Source organism: Melanerpes formicivorus, unplaced genomic scaffold (assembly GCF_026170545.1).
Source record: "Melanerpes formicivorus ecotype bairdi unplaced genomic scaffold, bMelFor1.0.p_v2 SCAF_77, whole genome shotgun sequence".
NCBI lineage: Eukaryota > Metazoa > Chordata > Aves > Piciformes > Picidae > Melanerpes > Melanerpes formicivorus.
The window spans coordinates 1,819,789-1,845,021 of NW_027142429.1; the positions used below are offsets into that span (position 1 = coordinate 1,819,789).

The following is a 25,233-nucleotide window of genomic DNA, read 5'->3' on the forward strand; positions in this document are numbered from 1 at the left end:
GCCCTGCACTGCCCCCCTGGCAGCCCACCAGCTCCCTCCAGGCTGGGAGTGTTCCGTCTCACAGGGTTTACACAGGAGGAATGGAATGGAATGGAATGGAATGGAATGGAATGGAATGGAATGGAATGGAATGGAATGGAATGGAATGGACCAGGTTGGAAAAGACCTTCAAGATTATCAAGTCCAACCTATCATCCAACACCACCTAATCAACTAACCCATGGCACCAAGCACCCCATCAAGTCTCCTCCTGAACACCTCCAGGGGTGGGGACTCCACCACCTCCCTGGGCAGCACATTCCCATGGCCAATCTCTCTCCCTGTGTAAAACTTCCTCCTAACCTCCAGCCTGAACCTCCCCTGGCACAGTTTGACACTGTGTCCTCTTGTTCTGGTGCTGCTTGCCTGGGAGAAGAGACCAACCCCCACCTGGCTACAACCTCCCTGCAGGGAGTTGGAGAGAGCAAGAAGGTCTCCCCTGAGCCTCCTCTTCTCCAGGCTAAGCAACCCCAGCTCCCTCAGCCTCTCCTCACAGGGCTGTGCTCCAGACCCCTCCCCAGCTTTCTTGCCCTTCTCTGGACACCTTCAAGTCTCTCAATGTCCTTCTTGAACTGAGGAGCCCAGAACTGGACACAGGACTCAAGGTGTGGCCTAAGCAGTGCTGAGTGCAGGGCACAAGGACTTCCCTGCTCCTGCTGGCCACACTGTTCCTGATGCAGGCCAGGATGCCCTTGGCCTTCTTGGCCCCCTGGGCACACTGCAGGCTCATGTTCAGCCTGCCATCAACCAGCACCCCCAGGTCCCTCTCTGCCTGGCTGCTCTCAGCCACTCTGACCCCAGCCTGTAGCACTGCCTGGGGATGCTGTGGCCAATGTGTAGGTGTCCTGCTGGCCTGAAAAGGCTACAAGAAAGCCAGGAAGGGACTTTTAACAAGGGCTGGCAGTGATAGAGTGAGGGGCAAGGGATTGAAGCTCAAAGAGGGAAGGTTGAGACTGGAGATGAAGAAGAAATCCCTGAGAGTGAGGCTGGGGAGACTCTGGCACAGGTTGCCCAGGGAGGCTGTGGCTGCCTCCTGCCTGGAGGTGTTGAAGGCCAGGCTGGATGAGGCCTTGAGCAAGCTGGGCTGGGGGGAGGTGCCCTGCCCATGGCAGGGGGTTGGAACTGGAAGGGCTTTAAGGTCCCTTCCAACCCAAACCATTCCAGCATTCTATGAAATGAGGCCAAACTCCTACACCCCAGATTCTCCAGGGTGCAGAAACTTGAGGCCACACTGAACCAGCCCAAAGCTTTCACTGGCAACTGACTTCAAAGCTTTCAGCTGACTTCCAATGGTTTCATTTGGATATAAAGCTCTGAAATGAATCATCCCAGGAGCAGCTCTGCAGGCACTGGCCAGAGGGTTCCAAAACCACTTGGCAAACAGAAGCAGGGCAGTGATGGTGTCCCTGTGCTGGGCACTGCTGAGACCACACCTTCAGGTTTGGGGTCAGGTTTGCTGTCATCTCTCCATGCTCCTGGATGTGCTCAGGTGGCCAAGAAGGCTACCAGCAGCCTGGCCTGGCTCAGCAATAGTGTAGCCAGCAGGAGCAGGGCAGGGATTGTGCCCCTGTGCTGGGCACTGGACAGGCCACAGCTCAAATCCTGGGTTCAGATTTGGGCCTCTCACTCCTAGAAGGACATTGAGGGCTGGAGCAGGTCCAGAGCAGGGCAACCAAGCTGGGGAAGGGTCTGGAGAACAGGGCTGGGGAGGAGCAGCTGAGGGAGCTGGGGGTGTTCAGCCTGGAGAAGAGGAGGCTGAGGGAGACCTCATTGCTCTCTGCAGCTTCCTGAGAGGAGGTTGCAGGGGGGTGGGGGTTGGGCTCTGCTCCCTAGTCTCAGGTGACAGAATAAGAGGAAATGGCCTGGAATTGTTCCAGGGCAGGGTCAGGTTGGAGACCAGGAAAAACTTCTTTGCTGCAAGAGTGGTCAGGGGTTGGCACAGGCTGCCCAGGGAGGTGGTGGAGTCCCCATGCCTGGAGGTGTCCAAGAAACCTGTGGCCATGGCACCTGAGGCCATGGGTTGGTGGCCACGGTGCTGTTAGGGTGCTGGCTGCACTGGGTGACCTTAGACGGCTTTTCTAACTGAAACAATTCTGTGTTGCTCTGATTCTGTTCACAGCATCCCACTTCCAGCATCACACCTTCCAGCATCTCAACATCCTTCCTGAACTGAGGGGCCCAGAACTGGACACAGGAGTCAAGGTGTGGCCTGAGCAGTGCTGAGCACAGGGCACAAGGACTTCCCTGCTCCTGCTGGCCACACTCTTCCTGATGCAGGCCAGGATGCCCTTGGCCCTCCTGGCTGCCTGGGCACACTGCTGGCTCATGTTCAGCTGCTGTCACGCAGCACTCCCAGGTCCCTCTCTGCCTGGCTGCTCTCAGCCACTCTGCCCCCAGCCTGTAGCACTGCCTGGGGTTGCTGTGGCCAATGTGCAGCACCTGGCACTTGGATGTGTTCAATCTCCTGCCCTTGGCCTCTGCCCATCTGTCCAGCCTGTCCAGGTCCCTCTGCAGAGCCCTTCTGCCCTCTAACAGATCAACTCCTGCCCCCAGCTTGCTGTCATCTGCACATTTACTGCTGATGGGCTCAATGCCCTCATCCAGATCATCAATAAAGATATTGAACAGGCTGGGGCCCAGCACTGATCCCTGGGGCACACCACTGGTGCCTGGCTGCCAGCTGGCTGTGGCACCATTCACCACCACTCTCTGGGCTCAGCCTCCAGCCACTTCCTAACCCAGCTCAGAGAGCTGCTGTCCCAGCCAGGGGCTGACAGCTTGGCCAGGAGTTTGCTGTGGGGGATGGTGGCAAAGGCCTTGCTGCAGTCCAGGCAGACCACATCCACAGCCTGCCCCACATCCAGCAGGCAGTCACCTGGGCATGGAAGGAGATCAGGTTGGTCAGGCAGGAGCTGCCCTTCCTAACTCCATGCTGGCTGGGCCTGAGCCCTTGGCCATGCTGTAAGTGCTGTGTGATTGCACTCAGGATGACTGTTCCATGACCTTGCCTGGCACTGAGGTCAGGCTGCCAGGCCTGCAATTCCCTGGCTCCTCCTTCCAGCCCTTCTTGTGGATGGGCACCACGTTGGCAGCTTCCAGTCATCTGGGACCTCTCCAGTGGGCCAGGCCTGGTGGTACATGATGGAGAGCAGCTTGGCAGCTCATCTGCCAGCTCCCTCAGCACCCTAGGATGGAAGGTGCCTCTCTACTTAGCTTCCTGAAGCAAGAAGGTGCTCAAATCCTGCCAGCTGGCTCCCACCACAGCATCCCCCCCACTGAGGGAGCTGCACTGAGCCACACAGCCTCAGCACTGCAATAGTGAATCCTTTCTGCTCCCCTGCTTTGCCCACCAGCCCATGTCCTTGGTCACCTGCTTCACGTGGGGGTGTGACTTGCAGGCCACAGTTTCCCAGAAGAGCAGCAGTGGGGAAGTCAGGAGGGCCCCATCCTGCCTGGCTCACTGCTGACTCACAGGCACATCCCCTTCTCTGCACTTCAGCTTCCCCTCCTCAGCCCAGACTGCCCATTGCTGGAGTCTGCTGGGACTCAGGGATGGAAGCTCAACCTTGAGGCTTCCTGTTTCCATCTGTGCCACCTCCTCCTGTCTATCCAGGCAGCTGGGGCACCACCTCCCCACAGGCAGGGTCTCATGTCAGCCTGACCTCCCCAGCTCAGTGCAGACCACCAGCCTCAAAGCAACCCCATGCTGTACCCCAAGTGGCAGAGGCATTCCTGGGGTCTGGGAGGGCATGGGGTGCCACCTTGGAGCCAAGGTTTGGCCCACATCACCTGAAAGCTGTGGGCTGGGACAGCACAGGGTGAGAGCAGCCACTGCTGGGGATGGGGATGTGGCAGCCCTGCCAGGGAAGCTCCCTCCCCACTTGTGGCTTGCTCCAAAACATCTCAGGTGGACAGGAGGGACAAGAAGGGGTTCACAGAATCCCATGAGCATGGTCAGTGCAGACCTGCTGTCCCCTGGAAGGGAGCTGGTGTGTAGGACAGGAAATGCTGCACCTTTTCTATGCAGCTCCCACACTGCAGCTGCAGTGACTGCCACAGCCCTCAGCCACCAGAGCTGTGAGGGCCACTGAGGCCTCTCAGAAGCAAACAAAACTCTGCACAGCAGCTTGCCACAGATGAGTCTTCACCTCTCAAGATCCACTGAAAGGCAGCCAAGCTCTCTGTCCCTTCTACTTGAGGGGCCCAAGCCTCCAGGTGAAATGGAACAGGCTGCAAGTGCTTTGCCCCTGCTGCCTGAGCAGCTGCTGGGATGGCACTGCCCCCCAGCCAGCAGAGCCAGCCCGAGGCATGGCCCAGCCTGGGCTGGGCAGGAGTCACCACACAGCTCTGACATCCCCTGGGACACACAGTGAGCAAAGCCCCAGGGAGGCAGCTCCAGCTCCAGGGAGGCAGCCCCAGCCCCAGGGAGGCAGCTCCAGCTCCAGCCCCAAGGGAGGCAGCTCCAGCCCCAGCCCCAAGGGAGGCAGCTCCAGCTCCAGCCCCAGGGAGGCAGCTCCAGCCCCAGTCCCAGGGAGGCAGCTCCAGCTCCAGTCCCAAGGGAGGCAGCTCCAGCCCCAGCCCCAGGGAGGCAGCTCCAGCCCCAGGGAGGCAGCTCCAGCTCCAGTCCCAAGGGAGGCAGCTCCAGCCCCAGGGAGGCAGCTCCAGCTCCAGCCCCAGGGAGGCAGGTCCAGCTCCAGTCCCAAGGGAGGCAGCTCCAGCTCCAGCCCCAGGGAGGCAGCTCCAGCCCCAAGGGAGGCAGCTCCAACTCCAGCCCCAAGGGAGGCAGCTCCAACTCCAGCCCCAGGGAGGCAGCTCCAGCCCCAGCCCCAGGGAGGCAGCTCCAGCTCCAGTCCCAGGGAGGCAGCTCCAGTCCCAAGGGAGGCAGCTCCAGCCCCAGCCCCAGGGAGGCAGCTCCAGCCCCAAGGGAGGCAGCTCCAGCCCCAGCCCCAGGGAGGCAGCTCCAGCTCCAGCCCCAGGGAGGCAGCTCCAGCTCCAGTCCCAAGGGAGGCAGCTCCAGCTCCAGCCCCAGGGAGGCAGCTCCAGCCCCAGCCCCAGGGAGGCAGCTCCAGCTCCAGCCCCAGCCCCAGGGAGGCAGCTCCAGCCCCAGGGAGGCAGCTCCAGCTCCAGCCCCAGGGAGGCAGCTCCAGCCCCAGGGAGGCAGCTCCAGCTCCAGTCCCAGGGAGGCAGCTCCAGCCCCAGCCCCAGGGAGGCAGCTCCAGCCCCAAGGGAGGCAGCTCCAGCCCCAGGGAGGCAGCTCCAGCTCCAGCCCCAAGGGAGGCAGCTCCAGCTCCAGCCCCAGGGAGGCAGCTCCAGCTCCAGCCCGAGGGAGGCAGCTCCAGCTCCAGCCCCAGGGAGGCAGCTCCAGCCAGACCATCCCAGGAAGAGGAGACAAGGAAGGAACAGGAGGGACATCTGACCAAGGCCTGTGAGTACCTGAGGGGTGGGGGACAAGAAGGGGCCAGGCTCTGCAGGGGTGTCCTGTGACAGGCCAAGGGGCAGTGACACAAACTGGAGCCCAGAAGGTTCCACCTCAACATGAGGGAAAAATTCTCTGGTGTGAGGCTGCTGGAGGCCTGGAGCAGGCTGCCCAGAGAGGTTGGGGAGTCTCCTGCTCTGGACACATTAAAACCCACCTGGATGCATTCCTGTGTGACCTACCCTGGGGGATCCTGCTTCTGGCAGGGGAGTTGGACTTCTCTGGGACTTTCCAAACCCATCAGGATGTGTCATCACAGTCTCACAGTATGACTAAGGTTGGAAGAGACCTCGAGGATCATCAAGTCCAAGCTGGCACCACAGACCTCATGACTAAACCATGGCTCCAAGTGCCACATCCAATCCCCTCTTGAACACCTCCAGGGATGGGGACTCCACCACCTCCCTGGGCAGCACACCCCAATGGCTAACAACTCTCTCTGGGAAGAACTTTCTCCTCACCTCCAGCCTAAACCTCCCCTGGCACAGCTTGAGACTGTGTACTCTTGTTCTGGTGCTGGCTGCCTGGGAGAAGAGACCAACCCCCACCTGGCTACAACCTCCCTGCAGGGAGTTGGAGAGAACAAGAAGGTCTCCCCTGAGCCTCCTCTTCTCCAGGCTAAGCAACCCCAGCTCCCTCAGCCTCTCCTCACAGGGCTGTGCTCCAGACCCCTCCCCAGCTTTCCTGCCCTTCTCTGGACACCTTCCAGCAGCTCAACCTCTTTCCTAACCTGGTGAGCCCAGAACTGGACACAGGACTCAAGGTGTGGCCTAACCAGAGCTGAGCACAGGGCACAAGGACTTCCCTGCTCCTGCTGGCCACACTCTTCCTGATGCAGGCCAGGATGCCCTTGGCCTTCTTGGGCCCCTGGGCACACTGCTGGCTCATGTTCAGGCAGCTGTCAATCAGCACCCCCAGGTCCCTCTCTGCCTGGCTGCTCTCAGCCACTCTGCCCCCAGCCTGTAGCTCTGCCTGGGGTTGTTGTGGCCAATGTGCAGCCCCTGGCACTTGGACTTGTTGAATGCCATCCTGTTGGCCTCTGCCCATCTGTCCAGCCTGGCAAGGTCCCTCTGCAGAGCCCTTCTGCCCTCTAACTGACTAACATCTGCTCCTAACTGTGTTCCTGGGTGAGCTGCCCTGGCTGACCCTGCTCTGGCAGGGGGTTGGACTGGATGAGCTCTGGAGGTCCCTTCCAAGCTCTACCACTCTGGGACTCAATGAAAAGCAAGAGAGGAACTCCTCAGGCGATGTCCCCACAGCAGGCTGTGCCTTGGCCCTGAGCCCAGCTCCTCAAGGTGAACAGCTCTCATCCTGAGCCTCTTCAGGCAGCTCTCACAATGCTTCATTATTCCATGGTGCTGCTGAGCAATGTTTGCCTTTCTCCTCCACACCCTGGGGATAGTTCCCACCTCCAAACTTCCACCCCAGGAAAATACAAGAGCCTGGAAACCAGGAAGAGAGTCAAGTCCCTTGGAAAGGGGAACAAAAGCAAGGCTGCAGCACTCAGTGGTGAGGGAGGCCCTGCCCCTGGGAACCAATTCTGAAGTCTCCTCAGCTCCTTCATCACAAAAATGTGACTGTGCCAAGGTCTGAGTGAGCCCAAATCTGGTTAGAGCCCTTCCCATGTACCAGCCACACGTGGCCTTAGAGCTCTGATTAGATGTCCTCCAGACAGCTTCCTGATTTCATTTGAGGGTGGAGCATCCTTTTCAAGGTGAAACTTGATGGGGCCCTGAGCAACCTCCTCCAGTTAAAGAGTCAGAGAACCATGGAATGATTTGGGTTGGAAGGAACCTTAAAGGTCACCCAGTGCCAACCCCCTGCCATGGGCAGGGACACCTCCCCCCAGCCCAGCTTGCTCAAGGCCTCATCCAGCCTGGTCCTGAACACCTCCAGGCAGGAGGCAGCCACAGCCTCCCTGGGCAGCCTGTGCCAGAGTCTCCCCAGCCTCACTCTCAACAATCTCTTCCTCCTCTCCACTCTCAGTCTCCCCTCTCCCAGCTCAAAGCCATTGTTCCTCATCCTGGCACTCCCAGCCCTTGTCCAAAGTATCATAGTAGTATCATAGAATCAGTCAGGGTTGGAAGGGACCACAAGGATCAGCCAGTTCCAACCCCCCTGCCATGGGCAGGGACACCCCACACTAGATCAGCCTGGCCACAGCCTCATCCAGCCTGGCCTTAAACACCTCCAGGGACAGGGCCCCAACCACCTCCCTGCACAACCCATTCCAGGGCTTCACCACTCTCATGGGGAAGAACTTCCTCCTCCCCTCCAGCCTCAATCTCCCCACCTCCAGCTCCATTCCATTCCCCCTAGTCCTATCACTGCCTGAGATCCTGAGCAGTCCCTCCCCAGCCTTCCTGGAGCCCCCTTCAGATCCTGGAAGGCCACAATGAGGTCACCTGGGAGCCTTCTCTTCTCCAGACCGAACAGCCCCAACTCCTTCAGTCTGCCCCCAGGAGGGCAATTGTCCCTCCCCAGCTCTCCTGGAGCCCCCTCAGGTACTGGCAGGCTGCTCTAAGGTCTCTCATCCTGGAGCCCTCTCTTCTCCAGGCTGAACAGCCCCAGCTCTGGGGCTCTAATGTCCCTGCTCACTGCAAGAGGGATTGGGACAAGATGACCTTCAGGGTCCCTTCCAACTGATGCATTCTATGACTCTCTGCCTAAAAAATAATGACAAAAGAGGTGGCAAGGAAATCTGTCTCTGAGAGAAAGAATCCTAGGCTGAGGTAGGACTGAGGTGCTGGGAGGAAGATGCACCCAGGGGAATCACAGAAAGTTAGGGGCTGGGAGGGACCTCCAGAGATGATCAAGTCCAACCTCCCTGCCAGAGCAGGGTCACCCAGAAACACATCCAGATGGGTCTTAGAAGTCTCCAGAGAAGGAGACTCCACAGCCTCTCTGGGCAGCCTGCTCCAGGCCTCCAGCAGCCTCACACCAGAGGTTTCTCCTCATGTCAAGGTGGAACTTCCTGTGTTCCAGCTTGTACCTCCTGCTCCTTCTCCTATCACTGGGCACCACCAGAAAGAGTCTGGCCCCTCCATCTTATCCCCCACCTCTCAGATGTTGATAGATGTTGATCAGATCCCTCTCAGCCTTCTCCTCTCCAGACTAACCAGCCCCAGGGCTCTCAGCCTCTCCTCACAGCAGAGATGTTCCCCAGTCCCTTCAACATCCTCCTGACTCTCTGTTGGACTTTCTCCAGCAGGTCTCTGTCTCTCCTGAATTGGGAAGCCCAAAGCTGGACACAGCATTCCATGTGTGGTCTCACCAGGGGAAGAGGAAGAGAAGGGGAAGAGGAAGAGAAGGGGAAGAGGAAGAGAAGGGGAAGAGCAGAGCTGCCTTGTGCTGCCCAGACTCCCTGCCCACAGACTCCCTTTAGCAGCTTCTTACTAACACACTCTGGCCATAGCCAGGATGTTTCCTCTCCAGAGCTCTGCCAAATGAATGCCAAAGGGAGTCCACCTCGCCCCTCCAGCCCTCCCTGCCAGCTCCAGGAGGAAGGAGCAGAGCTGTTGGCAGGCTGCTCCCACATGGCAGCTCCCCTGGCAAGCAGCAGCACTCACCTCTGCCAGGTAAAGGATGCAGAACTTCCGATCCTCTGAACCTAGAAAGAGGAGAAAAACCAGGATCAACATGAAGCTACAGACTGGATGCCTGCAAGAGGAGCCCCTGGCAGAGGGCCTGGCCAAGTGACAGCCTCGATGAATGTCCATTGTTGTCTCCCTGCAGTGCCAGGCTGTGCCCCAGGGTGATGTATGCTGCATCTGCAGGGCCAGGCGCTGCGCTCCGGGGCTCTGCCATGGACCTGCAGAGCTGCCACGGATTCTCCCTTGGCTTCCTCCTGCTGGAGAAAGCTTTGCTCCATTCAGAGGCCATCTGCAGGCTCTTCTCTCCATCCTGCCATGGCTCAAGCAGCCCAAATCCTTCCCTGGGCTGTGGAGGTCCCACAGCCGTCTTGGGCACCACGTTTGGGTCTCTCCCATCTCACCCCTATGGAGCCTGCTCCCAGCAGGGCTAAGCAGAGCAGCTCCTGCTCCTACAGCCTTGCTTGTTCCCAGCCTCTTGCCACAAGCCCTTGCTAAGGTTGGTGGTAGCTCTGTCTACATCGCTCTGTCCCAGCTCCATCAGTGCCAGTGGCTGGGGTTGGTGCCTCTCCAAGGAGATGGAGCTGGATCCCAGGGCAATGGGAAGTGGCTGACAGGGGCACAGGGGAAAGCTCATCCTGCTCCATCAAGCTGAGGTCAGACTTCCCAAGCTCCCTCCTGGTGCTGCTCAGGAGACCTGGCCAAGGGACTTCCAGTCCCAGGTGCTGGAGGCACTGCAGTGACCAACCCTGTGATCCACATCCAGCAGGGAGCAGCCCAGCTCAGCTCCCCACCTTGCTGCCAGCTGTCCCAGGGGATGCCTTACACTTCAGCTGCTCCACCAGGCTGGCTCCTGCAGGCCTAGCCTTCCCTCTCCCCAGCAAAAAGGCCTTCCCTGTGCCCAACCAAAAGGCATTCCTGGAGATGTGTCCTGGTCTTTGATGCCAGCTGGTGAGGCACAGAGTGTCCCCAGCCCCAGGGGAAGCCATCTCCTGGCATGCACCAGCCTTGCAGGACAAGAGGAAGCTGCCACAGGACAAGGTCACCTCAACTCTGAACCATCTGAACCATCTCCTGGAGCTGGCTCCCTCCTTCACAGCAGCATGCCCTGCACCAGCTTTGCCCTGGGCTGCAGCTTCCAGAGCCCTCTAGTGCCAGTATCTGTGCCATGAGATCCACAGCCCTGGCACAGCCACAGAGCCTGCTCAGGACAGCAGCAGCAGCAGCAGGAGCTCTGCTCCATTGCAACAGCCTGAGCTGTGCTGATGCTGGGAGCAGGCTCTGGGCAGTGCTGGGAGCAGGCTCTGGGCAGTGCTGGGAGCACCCAGAGCTCCAGGGAGGGCAGCAGTCCTCCTGCCACAGGGAGCAGCCCAAGCAGGCTGTGACCATCAGGGGACTCAGTTGCCTCCTGCCTGCTCCATGGGCAGGAAAGCCATGAAGCAGCACAGTGGCCTGGAGCCCCTGGCTGGATGTCTCTTGGGTTGGGAGGGGAAGGGAGTTTGCAGACCTGCCCCTGCTGCCAGCTCCACTTTCAGTGCATGATGCAGGATGTCACAGCACCACAGGATGCATCAGGTTGGAAGGGACCCTCAAAGGCCACCCTGTCCAACCCCCCTGCACTCAGCAGGCACAGCTCCACTAGATCAGGCTGCTCAGGACCCCATCAAGCTTGACCTTGAATGTCCCCAGGGATGCCTGCAGAACACCCACTGCTTCCAAGGTCTGGGTGCTCTAAAGGAAAAGAGGGAAAGTGGTCCTGCTCCTTTCCACAGCCTCCCTACAGAGCCCAGGGGACTGCAGCAATGCCAGGGCAGGCTGCCTGCTCCTCAGCCCCTCACACCTGCCCAGCAAGGACAGGACTGTGTCCAGCACCTCAGGAAGAGCTGATGGCAGGGTGGTGAGGGGCTCTGAGTGTGTGGGGAGAGAGAGCAAAGCTGCTGTGCCCAGCCAGGCCTGGCCACCATGAGGGGACACAGATCTCCTACAACTGCCTGGTTGGAAAAGGCTCTAAGATCACAGAATCAGAATGGGTTGGGTTGGAAGTGAGCTCCAAAGCTCACCCAGTCCAACCTCCTCTGCAGGCAGCAGGGACATCCTCCACTAGGTCAGGTTGCTCAGAGCCCTGTTGAACTTCACCTTGAGGGGGGTTGGAACTAGATGATCCTTGTGGTCCCTTCCAACCCTGACTGATACTATGATACTATCTCAGGCAGTGATAGGACTAGGGGGAATGGAATGAAGCTGGAGGTGGGGAGATTGAGGCTGGAGGGGAGGAGGAAGTTCTTCCCCATGAGAGTGGTGAAGCCCTGGAATGGGTTGATCCAGGGAGGTGGTTGAGGCTCTGTCCCTGGAGGTGTTTAAGGCCAGGCTGGATGAGGCTCTGGCCAGCCTGATCTAGTGTGGGGTGTCCCTGCCCATGGCAGGGGGGTTGGAACTGGCTGATCCTTGTGGTCCCTTCCAACCCTGACTGATACTCTGATACTACCTCCAGGGATCATCAAGTCCAACCATAACCCAACAGCTCTCTGTACACAAATGTCAGAGCATGGCCCTGAGCTCCTCATCCTCAGTCTTTTGAACCCCTCCAGGGATGGTGACTCCCCCACCAGCCTGGGCAGCCTGTTCCAGTGCTTGATGGACACTTGGTGAAGACTGTTTCCTAATACCCAACATAACCCTCCCCTGGTGCAGCTGAAGGTGTGGCAGGGTGCTGTGGTTGTCTTGATTGGTGTTGCCTTCCAGCTGAAACCTGGACACAGGGCATAAGCCCTGAGTGCTCCCTGGGCAGCAGGGAGAAGATCTCAGCCTCCAGCTACCCTGGAGCTGTTTGCAGGCTGGGAAGCCAGGGCCAGCCAAGCAGCACCTGAAGCCCTTGTTGGCAGGATCCCAGCTGGGGATGGGGCTGACAGTGAGGGGCTGGATTGTCATTTTGGCTGCAAACCAGAAGTGCTCCTCTCTGTCCCAAAGCCAAGCAGAGCCCCCCGGGGGGGGGGGCAGGATCCCAGCGAGGCAGAGACCTCAGCGTGGAAATTCCCACAGCACCTCGTGAGGAAGCCAGCCCTGTCCCACTGGAAAGCTTGGCTGCTGTGCTGCTCATCAGCCATGCTCAGCTTCTAAAGCAGGAAGGCAGAGCATTGTAAAGCAGATCTGACTGATTTGCTCTCTCCCAGCTCAGCCAGCAGCAGCAACAGGAAACATCACAATGGTCTGCAGCGCACCGGAGATGTCTCAATTGTTGTGCTCAGCAATAGGCCTGGCCCCATTCATCTGCCACTCACCTCTCCAGGAGACCAGCAGGGATGCCCTGCCAAGGAGAGGGATGTCTCTCAGCTCCTTCCAGCCACCCCTGAAGCAGCCCTAGGCAAGGCAGGAGGCTGAGCTGCCTGCAGGGTTGCTGGCACACGGGGACACAAACAGCCCCAGCCCCTCGGAGAGGCTGCTCCAGATCAGATCCAGCCAAGGGTGAGCCAGCCCAGGCAGTCACCCAGCCCAGGCAGTCACCCAGCCCAGGCAGTCACCCAGCCAAGTTATTACAGCAACAAGGAAACAAGTGGCAGAAACCCTCTCAGGAAAGCCAGCAGCTCTGCCCGGGGTTAGGAGCAGCATTCCTGTGCCAAGCTGCAAACAACCTTTGTGCTCAGAGCTGGGGCAGCACTGGGGAGCTGACTCCTTCGAGGACATGAGCAGGAGTGGGTCATGGGTTCAGAGAGTCAGGGAATCCTACACTGGGTTGGCTTGGAAGGGACCTTCAAGATCAGCCAGTTCCAGCCCAGCTTGCTCAGGGCCTCATCCAGCCTGGCCTGAAACACCTCCAGGCAGGAGGCAGCCACAGCCTCCCTGGGCAGCCTGTGCCAGAGTCTCCCCAGCCTCACTCTCAACTATTCCTTCCTCCTCTCCACTCTCAGTCTCTCCTCTCCCAGCTCAAAGCCATTGTTCCTCATCCTGGCACTCCCAGCCCTTGTCCAGAGTCCCTCCCCAGCTCTCCTGGAGCCCTTCAGGCACTGGAAGGCTGCTCTGAGGTCTGCCTGGAGCCTTCTCTTCTCCAGGCTGAACAGCCCCAACTCTCCCAGCCTGTCCCCACAGGGGAGGTTCTGCAGCCCTCTGCTCATCTCTGTGGCTTCCTGCTCCAACAGTTCCATTGAAAGGGCTCTGGCAGCAGCCAGGCAGGGCACACACAGCAGCGCTCCAGGGGCAGCCACAGACCCTTCAAGGAGGAACAATTCCTTTTATCCTGTTCTTAGAAATAAGCAGAGCTGAGGAACAAACCCAACAAACCCCAGGGAAGCTTCAATGACTTTGCTGAGTGGCTCCAACTGCCTCCCTGTGATTCTGTCCCCACCAAATTGGTTGGTGAATTACACTGGGAGCAGAAGAGTTGTTGGAATTGAGGCACTGGGCAGCAGCCTCTCGTGTTCCCCACAGCACTGAGGCTGACAGCAGCCTGGGGCAGGTGGAGAGATGCAGCTCCTCTGCAGAGCTCACAGCCTGGCTGAGGGAAGGCACAGGAGGTGGCAAAATCCAACCAGAAAATGATCCCCTGGGAGAAGCAGCCCAGATCTGGAGGAGTCCCTTCTGCCCAGCTCATACACTTACAGAGCAACTGGGGTTGGCAGGGGCCCCTCTGGGGGTCTCCAGTCCAAGCCCCTGCCCAAAGGACCCAGCTCAGGGTGCTCAGGGCCATGCCCTGATGAGTCTTGAACATCTCCAGGGATGGAGATCCCACAGCCTTTCATGGAAGCATGGATTGGGTTGGATTGGGTTGGGTTGGAAGGGACCCTTTAAAGGTCATCCAGTCCAATCCCCCTGCAGCCAGCAGGGACATCTGCAACTAGAGCAGGATGCTTGGAGCCCCAGACAGCCTGACCTGCTGCTTCCAGGAATGGGGCAGCTGGCACCTCCCTGCTGTTTGACCAACCTCACCCAGAGGGAAGTTTTTTCCTTGTGTCTAACCCCATTCCCTCACCTGGGGTCCTGGCCCAGGGCCAGCCTCTGCCTGGGCTCCAGGAGGAGCTGAGGCACCGGCCCCACACTGCCCCAGCTGGGTGCCCATACCCCAAAAGTGACTGCACCAAAGAAAGAACAGGGTGGGCCTGGGCCTGGGGCCAAGAAGTGGCTCTGCCATAGCTAATAGGATGTGGTAAAGCAATTTGTTTGTTCCTCCTGTGACCAGGAGCAGCTAAAGCTTAGCATTCACAGAGCCTCAGCACTTCAGCTTGAGGTGAGTGATTGCAAGCCACCCCCTGCCCAAAAGCCCTCCCTGAGCCCTCAGCTGGGTAGGAAAGCCCAGCCAAGGGGCAGAGAGTGAGGACTTTGTCCCCCCAGGGGCAGGCTCTGCTCTTTGCTGGCTGTGGGGTGTGGGAGGGATGAAATCTGGCGGGGGGGGGGGAAGTGTGGGCGGCTACAGAGAGAAGCAGCACAGTAAAGGTCAGCAGGAGGGAGCCAGACTCCCCTGCAGGCAACCTCTGAAGTCTCTCGAGGCACCGCGGGGGAAACCTCAAGCCTCCACTTCCCTTTCTGAGCCTGGGCAAGTCCCTGCTGCAGCTCCCCCAGGGGGAAGAGCCCAGCCCAGCAAGACCCTGGGGGATGCCGGCCCCAGAGCCCCGAGAGGCTGCCCCAGAGAGCCCTGCTGCTGCCTGGGGGCTCCTGGGTGTCCCACCAGAGGCAGCTCCCCGGGCTGGCAGGAAGGCAGGGCTGGGGAGGCTGATGCCGGCCCCGCACCCAGGGGGGTGGTCTGGCAGCACCGGGGGGTGGTGCCGTTGCAGGCCGGCAGCAGCGGGACAGGGGAGGCTCTCCTGCTGCCGGCCAGCAGCCTCTGCAGCTGGCAGCCCAGCCAATGCCCCCAGGGGGGGAGCTGCCGCTGCACTCACCCTCCTGGAGCTTGACACTCTGCAGGTAGAGAGGGTTCCTCAGCACGTTGCAGCGCCCGGGCTCATCCTCCTTGGTGAAGAGCAGCAGGTCGGAGTAGACAAAAAGAGTCACCTGGGAGCACAAGAGCAGCAAAGCAGCTGTCAGCAATCCACCTCCCGGCACCCCGGGAAGCTCCCTGCCCTCAGGGACACGCCAGCCGTGCCGGGCAGCCCCTCTCCAGGGGGTTCATCGCCCCTGGGGGCGGGAGGAAGCTCCCCCCGCCTGGCAGCCACCTACCGAGGGGTGTGGAGCTCCGGGAGGAGGGGAGGGAGAGAGGGAGAAAGCTGCCTGGCAGCGGAGCGCCGGGCACACCCCCTCCCTCCGGCCGCTGCCCATTCGCAGCAGTTGGAATCGGAGCAGCAGGAGGAGGGAGCAAGGCTCCGGCTGAGCTCAGCACGCCGCGGAAGCCTGAAAGCCAACCTCAGCGCACCAAGAGCCTTCCCCCTCGGCACAGCCTGTGCCCCGGGGCACCCCTGGGGGCACCCCTGGGGGCACCCGGACAGCAGCAGAGCCCAGCAGGGCAGCAGCAGGGAACACAGCTGGCACCTGCACACCATGAGGGCAGCTGCAGGTAACCAAGTTGGCACCTGCACACCATGAGGGAGCCAGGCTGGCACCTTCACACCATGAGGGAGCCAGGCTGGCACCTGCACACCATGAGGGAACCAGGCTGGCACATTCACACCATGAGGGAGCCAGGCTGGCACCTGCACACCATGAGGGAGCCAGGCTGGCACATTCACACCATGAGGGAGCCAGGCTGGCACCTGCACACCATGAGGTAGCCAAGCTGGCACCTGCACACCATGAGGGAGCCAGGCTGGCACATTCACACCATGAGGGAACCAGGCTGGCACCTTCACACCATGAGGTAGCCAAGCTGGCAGCTTCACACCATGAGGGAACCAGGCTGGCACCTGCACACCATGAGGGAGCCAGGCTGGCACCCTCACACCATGAGGGAGCCAGGCTGGCACATTCACACCATGAGGGAGCCAGGCTGGCACCTGCACACCATGAGGGAGCCAGGCTGGCACCTGCACACCATGAGGGCAGCTGCAGGGAACGAGGCTGGCACCTTCACACCACACTGACAGGTGGCAAGCCAACACTGAGCCAAGTGTCTGCCCAGCTCACTCCTTGAGCAGTCACTCAGGGGTCCTAGGAGCTGGGAGCTGCCCTGGAGCAGAGCTGGGAGCTGCTCTGGAGCAGTGCTGGGAGCTGTTCTGGAGCAGAGCTGGGAGCTGCTCTGGAGCAGTGCTGGGAGCTGCTCTGGAGCAGAGCTGGGAGCTGCTCTGGAGCAGTGCTGGGAGCTGTTCTGGAGCAGAGCTGGGAGCTGCCCTGGAGCGGAGCTGGGAGCTGCTCTGGAGCAGTGCTGGGAGCTGCTCTGGAGCAGAGCTGGGAGCTGCTCTGGAGCAGTGCTGGGAGCTGTTCTGGAGCAGAGCTGGGAGCTGCCCTGGAGCGGAGCTGGGAGCTGCTCTGGAGCAGTGCTGGGAGCTGCTCTGGAGCAGAGCTGGGAGCTCAGACCTCAGCAGGAAGGTTTAGCTGCTTCTGGCTCAGTGCAATCAGTACAGACTGGGCTGAGCTCCTGAATAAAAGCTCCACTCTACTGGAGCAGCTCTGCTCTGGGGACAGGCTGAGGGGGTGTTCAGCCTGGAGAAGGCTCCAGGGAGACCTTAGAGCTGCCTGGAATACCTGAAGGGGCCACAAGAAGGCTGCAGAGGGCCTGTTCCAAAGGCCTGCAGTGACAGGATGAGGCACGGAGGTTTGAAGTGAGAGCAGAGCAGACTGAGATTGGATGTGAGGAACAAGTTCTGCAGCAGGAGGGTGGAGGAAGACTGCAACAGGTTGCCCAGGGAGGTGGTTGGAGATATTCAAGGTGAGGCTGGACAGGGCTTTGGGTAGCCTGATCAAGTGGAGGATGTCCCTGCTGGCTGCAGGGGGGTTGGACTGGATGAGCTTTGGAGCTCCCTTCCAGCCCAGGGGATTCTATGACCCTTCACCTAGAAGCCTTCTGGAGGTAAATAACTTGGTGCAATCCTCTGCTAGTGGTCAGAGTAGAACAGAACAGAACAGAATGGACCAGGTTGGAAGAGACCTTCAAGATCATCAAGTCCAACCTATCATCCAACACCACCTAATCAACTAACCCATGGCACCAAGCACCCCATCAAGTCTCCCCCTGAACACCTCCAGTGATGGTGATTCCACCACCTCCCTGGGCAGCACATTCCCATGGCCAATCTCTCTCTGTGTGTAAAACTTCCTCCTAACCTCCAGCCTAAACCTCCCCTGGCACAGCTTGAGACTGTGGCCTCTTGTTCTGGTGCAGCTTGCCTGGGAGAAGAGACCAACCCCCACCTGGCTACAACCTCCCTGCAGGGAGTTGTAGAGGGCAATGAGGTCTCCCCTGAGCCTCCTCTTCTCCAGGCTAAGCAACCCCAGCTCCCTCAGCCTCTCCTCACAGGGCTGTGCTCCAAGCCCCTCACCAACTTTGTTGCCCTTCTCTGGACACCTTCCAGCAAGTCAACCTCCTTCCTAACCTGAGGGGCCCAGAACTGGACACAGGACTCAAGGTGTGGCCTCAGCAGTGCTGAGCACAGGGCAGAATGACCTCCCTGCTCCTGCTGGCCAGCTTCCCAGTGCTTCCCAGCACTGAGTAAGAGGGGTGATGGTTTGGTAGCCCTTCAGCAGCCCTTTGCCAGCACCCCAGGGGCTTCCAGGGGGCTGCCACCACTGCCAGCACCAAGGCAGCCTGTGGAAGTGACTTTGCTCTGGGCTGAGCCACTGTGTCCAGGGCCATGCTGCTGGCACAGTTTGTGTCCCTAGCCAGGGGCTGGGGGACACACAGCAGGAGGGAGGGAGACAAAGTGGTCCCAGCCTGTGGTGAGGCTCAGGGCAGGGCAGTGGCAGCTGACTCTGAAAGCAAAGCCCAGCCCTTGCCACAAGACTTCTCCTGCCTGTGCAAACTCACTTCTGTGGGATTCCTAGCAAGCAGGAAGCTGCTGGCAGAGCTGGAGCTGCCAGTGAAGCCAGGCAGTGTCTGCTTTGCCCTGCAGGGGCTGGGAAATCCCTTCCTCAGCTCCCAGCCCACCCCTGGCCCACTGCCCACAGTCTCACTCTTCATTACATCTGAGCTAATTCATACAAGGAATAATGAAGGACAATCTGCACTGGAACCTCTCTGCTCTGCCCACCTCCTTCCCAAAGGTGACTTTGCTGGGGTGTGCCTGCTGCCAGCCCAGGTTTGTCAGCCTCAAAGAGATGCTGAGAGATTTGGCCACTGTGTTCAGCACTGGTGAGGCTGCACCTTGAGTACTGGGCTCAGGTTTGGGGCCCTCACTCCAAGAAGGACATTGAGAGGCTGAAGCAAGGCCAGAGAAGGGCAACCAAGCTGGGGAAGGGTCTGGAGAACAGGGCTGGGGAGGAGCAGCTGAGGGAGCTGGGGGTGCTCAGGAGAAAAGGAGGCTGAGGGAGACCTCATTGCTCTCTACAGCTCCCTGAGAGGAGGTTGGAGCCAGGTGGGGATCAGTTTCCTCTTCCAAGGCACAAGGTCTCCCCTGAGCCTTCTCTTCTCCAGGCTAAGCAACCCCAGCTCCCTCAGCCTCTCCTCACAGGGCTGTGCTCCAGACCCCTCCCCAGCTTTCTTGCCCTTCTCTGGACACCTTCAAGTCTCTCAATGTCCTTCTTGAACTGAGGAGCCCAGAACTGGACACAGGACTCCAGGTGTGGCCTCAGCAGTGCTGAGCACAGGGCACAAGGACTTCCCTGCTCCTGCTGGCCACACTCTTCCTGATGCAGGCCAGGATGCCCTTGGCCTTCTTGGCCCCCCCTGGGCACACTGCAGGCTCATGTTCAGGCAGCTGTCAATCAGCACCCCCAGGTCCCTCTCTGCCTGGCTGCTCTCAGCCACTCTGCCCCCAGCCTGTAGCACTGCCTGGGGTTGCTGTGTCCAATGTGCAGCCCCTGGCACTTGGATGTGTTCAGTCTGTTGCCCTTGGCCTCTGCCCATCTGTCCAGCCTGGCAAGGTCCCTCTGCAGAGCTCTCCCAACCCTCTAACAGATCAACTCCTGCCCCCAGCTTGCTGTCATCTGCACATTTACTGCTGATGGACTCAATGCCCTCATCCAGATCATCAATGAAGATATTGAACAGGCTGGGGCCCAGCACTGCTCCCTGGGGCACACCACTGGTGCCTGGCTGCCAGCTGGCTGTGGCACCATTCACCACCACTCTCTGGGCTCAGCCTCCAGCCAGTTCCTAACCCAGCTCAGGAACTGATGGCACTGACTGAAGGCAGGATGCAGAGAGGACAACAGCTCAGCCAGGGTGGCTTATGTAAGAGCTTCTCTGCTAGAGGCTGCTTCCAGGAAGACAATTTCAGAGCAGCTCTGCACAGAACACTTTACAGAGCTGCCTCTGCTCCTCCAAGGAAGAGGAGGGTGTCCCTTCCACCCACACAATGCCTGCCAAGAGCCCCTCCAGCAGCCCAGGGCTCCACAGCCCCTGCTCACAGAGAGGGCCCAGCTCTGTGGGGCCATCACTGCAGGTCTGAGCATGGGAGGCTCAACCTTGTGGCTGACCTCAAGGCAGCAGCCAGCAGGTCTAGGAGGGGAGGGCTGGAGAGAGTGACCTGGAGCTGTGCCTAGGGTTGCCATCACACCCCCACAAGCTGGAAACTGCCTCCACCAGCCCTTTGCAAACAGCTCTGGTTCCTACTCTGGAAAAACAGCTCGCTCAGCAAAGCAGAAGAGCAAAACTAAAAGCAGCAGAGCTCAGGATTCACCCAGGCAGGGGATGGAACCCACCAGAGCTGCCCCCTGCAGAGCCAGAGAACCCTCCTGCACTTCCCACAATTCCTACCCCCAAATCAGAACTGATCCAGCTGGCTGATGGAAGGAATGCTCTGGTGGCAGGCACAGGCTGGGAGAGCTGGGGCTGCTCAGCCTGGAGAAGAGAAGGCTCCAGGGAGACCTCAGAGCAGCCTTCCAGTACCTGAAGGGCTCCAGGAGAGCTGGGGAGGGACTTTGGAGAAGGGCTGGGAGTGACAGGATGCTCCAGGAGTGCTGGAGCCTCCTCTCCTCTCCTCTCCTCTCCTCTCCTCTCCTCTCCTCTCCTCTCCTCTCCTCTCCTCTCCTCTCCTCTCCTCTCCTCTCCTCTCCTCTCCTCTCCTCTCCTCTCCTCTCCTCTCCCTCTCCTCTCCCTCTCCTCTCCCTCTCCTCTCCCTCTCCTCTCCCTCTCCCTCTCCTCTCCCTCTCCTCTCCCTCTCCTCTCCCTCTCCCTCTCCTCTCCTCTCTCCCTGAACAACCCCAACTCTCTCAACCTATCTCCATAGCAGAGATGCTTCTAAGACTCTTGGAATGGTTTGGTTTGGAAGGGACCTTCCAGATCACCCAGCTGCAGCCCCTCAGTGATGCCAGGATGAGAGCTGTCTCTGCACAGTGTCCTCATTCATTCAGTCCAGTAATGGAGGAACCTTCCTTATCTCCCTCAATTTTTCCAGTCCTTGATTCCTCTCTCATGTATATAGAATAATGTATCTAGAATAAACCAGGTTGGAAGAGACCTTCAAGATCATCAAATCCAACCTATCATCCAACACCACCTGATCAACTCAACCATGGCACCAAGCACCCCATCAAGTCTCCTCATGAACAGCTCCAGGGATGGGGACTCCACCACCTCCCTGGGCAGCACATTCCCATGGCCAATCTCTCTCTCTGTGTAGAACTTCTTCCTAACCTCCAGCCTAAACCTCCCCTGGCACACCTTGAGACTCTTGTTCTGGTGCTGCTTGCCTGGGAGAAGAGACCAACCCCCACCTGGCTACAACCTCCCTGCAGGGAGTTGGAGAGAGCAAGAAGGTCTCCCCTGAGCCTCCTCTTCTCCAGGCTAAGCAACCCCAGCTCCCTCAGCCTCTCCTCACAGGGCTGTGCTCCAGACCCCTCCCCAGCTTTCTTGCCCTTCTCTGGACACCTTCCAGCAGCTCAACCTCTTTCCTAACCTGAGGAGCCCAGAACTGGACACAGGACTCAAGGTGTGGCCTAAGCATTGCTGAGCACAGGGCACAAGGACTTCCCTGCTCCTGCTGCCCACACTCTTCCTGATGCAGGCCAGGATGTCCTTGGCCTTCATGGCCCCCTAGGCGCACTGCAGGCTCATGTTCAGCTGCTGTCACCCAGCACGCCCAGCTCCCTCTCTGCCAGGCTGCTCTCAGCCACTCTGCCCCCAGCCTGTAGCACTGCCTGGGGTTGCTGTGGCCAATGTGCAGCACCTGGCACTTGGATGTGTTCAATCTCCTGCCCTTGGCCTCTGCCCATCTGTCCAGCCTGTCCAGGTCCCTCTGCAGAGCCTCTCTACCCTCCAGCAGATCAACTCCTGCCCCCAGCTCGCTGTCATCTGCAAAATGAGACCACCCAGCTCCTCAGTATCCTCTCCAAAGCAGACATCACTGCTGGCCTCACCACAGCAAGACTGGCACAGCTCCCCACATACAGGGTGATACTTCTGTCCAGTCCTCCCCTGATCACAGGCTTCACAGGGGCAGCTTAGATGGCTACAGCTTTGCTCTGGCAGCTGCTCACTCAGCTCTCACAGACACCAGAGGGGCAGGCTGCAGGTAACTCAGTTTCTCTGGCTCCAGAGGGTGGCATCTCAGTCAGCACAGCCCCAGTCTGAACAGAGAAGCAGCTCAGGTCCTCCTTCAACCTCACCTTGGCTCACCTGAGTCAAATAGTTTCCTACCATGAATTTCAAGGGAGAGAAGGCACCAAAGACCTCAAGGGGTCTCACACCTACCCTCAAACAGTGGCTGTGCAGCTGGGGAAATGGTGTAAAAAATGAGGAAGAGAAGGGTAGGAAGAGAAGGGTAGGAAGAGAAGGGTAGGAAGAGAAGGGTAGGAAGAGAAGGGTAGGAAGAGAAGGGTAGGAAGAGAAGGGTAGGAAGAGAAGGGTAGGAAGAGAAGGGTAAGGTCCTGCAGCTAGGTGGAGGCAATCCCAGGCACAAATCCAGGCTGGGCAGGGACTGGCTGGAAAGCAGCCCTGAGGAGAGAGACTTGGGGGTGCTGGGGGAGGAGAAGCTCACCAGGAGCTCTCAGTGTGCACTTGCAGCCCAGAAAGCCAACCAGATCCTGGGCTGCAGCAGGAGAAGTGTGGCCAGCAGGGCAAGGGAGGTGATTCTCCCCCTCTGCTCAGCTCTGGGGAGACCCCACCTGGAGTACTGCCTCCAGTTCTGGAGCCCCTATGACAAGAGGGATCTGGAGGTGCTGGAAGGTGTCCAGAGCAGGGCCAGGAGGATGAGCAGAGGGCTGGAGCTGCTCTGCTGTGAGGACAGACTGAAGGAGTTGGGGCTGTTCAGTCTGGAGAAGAGAAGGCTCCCAGGTGACCTCATTGTGGCCTTCCAGGATCTGAAGGGGGCTCCAGGAAGGCTGGGGAGGAACTGCTCAGGGTCTCAGGTAGTGATAGGTCTAGGGGGAATGGAATGAAGCTGGAGGTGGGGAGATTGAGGCTGGAGGGGAGGAGGAAGTTCTTCCCCATGAGAGTGGTGAAGCCCTGGAATGGGTTGTGCAGGGAGGTGGTTGGGGCCCTGTCCCTGGAGGTGTTTAAGGCCAGGCTGGATGAGGCTCTGGGCAGGCTGATCTAGTGTGGGGTGTCCCTGCCCATGGCAGGGGGGTTGGAACTGGATGATCCTTGTGGTCCCTTCCAACCCTGAATGATACTGTGATACTATGATACTATGAAAAGGCAGTGAAGAAGAAAGAGTCAGTGGGGGCAGTGTGGGGGAGGGAGGAGGTCAGTGCAGGTTTCTGGCATTCTCACTTAAAGTGTTTTAAAGAGGCTAAACCCCAGATCTGGGCCAGGGAGCAGAGGTTTAGTCAGCCCACAGCTTTGGCCAAACTCAGTCACACACTGGGAAAGGGAGCTGGCATCCCCATCCCAGCCCAGGAGTGGCAGAGGAGGGAGAGAAAGCAAAGCCTCCTGCTGTGCAGGGCAGAGCACAAAAGCTGAGCAGGCCAGGCCAGACTCCCCCAGAGCTGCAGGCTTCCCCAGGACCATCCTGAGCTGGAGGTGTTCAGGAGGAGACTTGCTGGGGTGCTTGGTGCCATGGGTTAGTTGTTTAGCTGGGTTGGATTGGTTGATGGGTTGGACAAGATGATCTTGAAGGTCTCTTCCAACCTGGGCTGGTTTATTCTAAAGGTATTCTAAACAAAGGGATGGCAGAGAAGAGAACTGAGAAGGGGATGAGCACAGCCCACATGGTGAAGGCATCTCAGAGCTTTGGCAACCTGCCTCCAGGTCCACTAGAGATGGAGCAAGGGGAGCACAGCCAGTGCCTGACACCTTGTGCACAGCCACCTGCACCACGCTGGCTCCTCTGGCACCCTGCAGCTGGAGGGGTTTCAGCAGAGCACAGAAGTGGGAACTGCAACAAAGTCTAGACAGGATGTGATTAAGGCCTGAATAAGGATTGCTCCAGAGGTAAGGTCAGGGAAAGGCCAGGTCCTGGGCAAGCCTCCAGAGAGACAGGTTGCCTCCTTCAGGAGGTGGGAGAGAGTTTGCTCAGTGGTGAGGGGGTGGTGCCTGACATGGCAGCTGCCAGGGAGAAAAGAGCCTGGGGGTGGGTTACAAGAAAATGGAACAGGACCTCTAGTTCCAGCCCCTCCACCTGGGGCCTCCTCCCCTGACCCACTTGGCCAGAGCAGAATGAGACCCAGGAAAGAGTCCTGCAAACCCCAGGGCTCCAGTTTGGGAGAGGCTGTGTGGGGAGAGCAGTGGGGAAGTGGGAAACCACCTGAAGCAAGGAAGAAAGGACCCAGCAGGCACAGGACAGCCCCTGCTGGGGCAGCAGAGAAGGCTGGAGAGGAAGTGAGCTCACACCCAGCAGAGCCCTCCTGGACCAGGGGAAGCTCCATTGTGTCCAGGCCACTTAAAGCCTTGCTGGCTTCAGAAGTTTAGGTTCCCTGATCTCCCAGCCCCTCAGGGGCAATGCAGACAGCCTTGCTGTGCTGGAGCAGAGGAGCCTCTGCCTCCCCAGAGGGACCTGCATGGATTCCTTGCAGCTCTGCAAGCCTGCTGTGCCCCTGGTTCACAGGGGGACTCCTGCCTCCCCAAACAGCCACTGCCACATCCTGCCTCCCATTCACTGCTGCTGTCTGTTCACTCCACTTACTCACAGCCTCTTGCCCTGCCCCTCTGCCAGGCTTTCACAGGCACCACAGCCTCAAGGCTCCACCATTCTCCAGGGCTGTCTCACACTCCTGGCCAAGGTACAGCATCCTGCCTTTGCCTGGCAGCAGCTCCAGCTGGGAAATCCTCTTCCAGCCTCACACTCATCCTTAGGGCATCACAAGCAGAGTCCTTGCCCTGAGACATCACAGAACCACAGCAAATCCCAGCAGGGTGAGGGCTGGAAGAGACCTCTGGAGCTCACCCAGTCCAAGCCCCTGCTCCAGCAGGGCACCCACAGCAGCCTGCCCAGGAGCACAATGCCCAGGGGGGGTTGGAAGCTCTCCAGAGAAGGAGACTCCACAACCTCTGTGGGCAGCTGGGTCTCCAAAAGGGCTGCCATGGCCATGTGGGGACAGCACCACACTTCCAAGCATGCCTGTGCTGAGGCTCTCCATCCCATGCAGCTGCACACTCCCATGCCCACAGACACCACCCAGGAGTCAGTCATCATCATTCCACAGTCTCCCAGTCTCACAGTATCACCAAGGTTGGAAGAGACCTCGAGGATCATCGAGTCCAACCTGGCACCAGAGACCTCATGACTAAACCATGGCTCCAAGTGCCACATCCAATCCCCTCTGGAACACCTCCAGGGATGGGGACTCCACCACCTCCCTGGGCAGCACATTCCCATGGCTAACAACCCTCTCTGGGAAGAAATTTCTCCTCACCTCCAGCCTGAACCTCCCCTGGCACAGCTTGAGACTGTGTCCTCTTGTTCTGGTGCTGCTTGCCTGGGAGAAGAGACCAACCCCCACCTGGCTACAACCTCCCTGCAGGGAGTTGGAGAGAGCAAGAAGGTCTCCCCTGAGCCTCCTCTTCTCCAGGCTAAGCAACCCCAGCTTCCTCAGCCTCTCCTCACAGGGCTGTGCTCCAGACCCCTCCCCAGCTTTCTTGCCCTTCTCTGGACACCTTCAAGTCTCTCAATGTCCTTCTTGAACTGAGGAGCCCAGAACTGGACACAGGACTCAAGGTGTGGCCTGAGCAGTGGT

The 25,233-nt window shown here is 59.2% G+C and overlaps 1 protein-coding gene across 3 annotated transcripts in view; it reads right to left on the bottom strand.

Moving 5' to 3' along the window:
• The window catches only part of RGS3 (regulator of G protein signaling 3), a 121,843-nt gene that overhangs the window by 49,730 nt on the left and 46,880 nt on the right, over window positions 1–25,233 (bottom strand). For all 3 annotated transcript variants that reach the window (XM_068164084.1, XM_068164085.1, XM_068164086.1), the window contains 2 exons: window positions 14,973–15,084; window positions 9,085–9,125 (listed from right to left, as the gene is read on the bottom strand). In XM_068164084.1, the coding sequence (XP_068020185.1) occupies window positions 9,085–9,125; window positions 14,973–15,084 (153 nt within the window). The remainder of the gene's footprint in view (window positions 1–9,084; window positions 9,126–14,972; window positions 15,085–25,233) is intronic.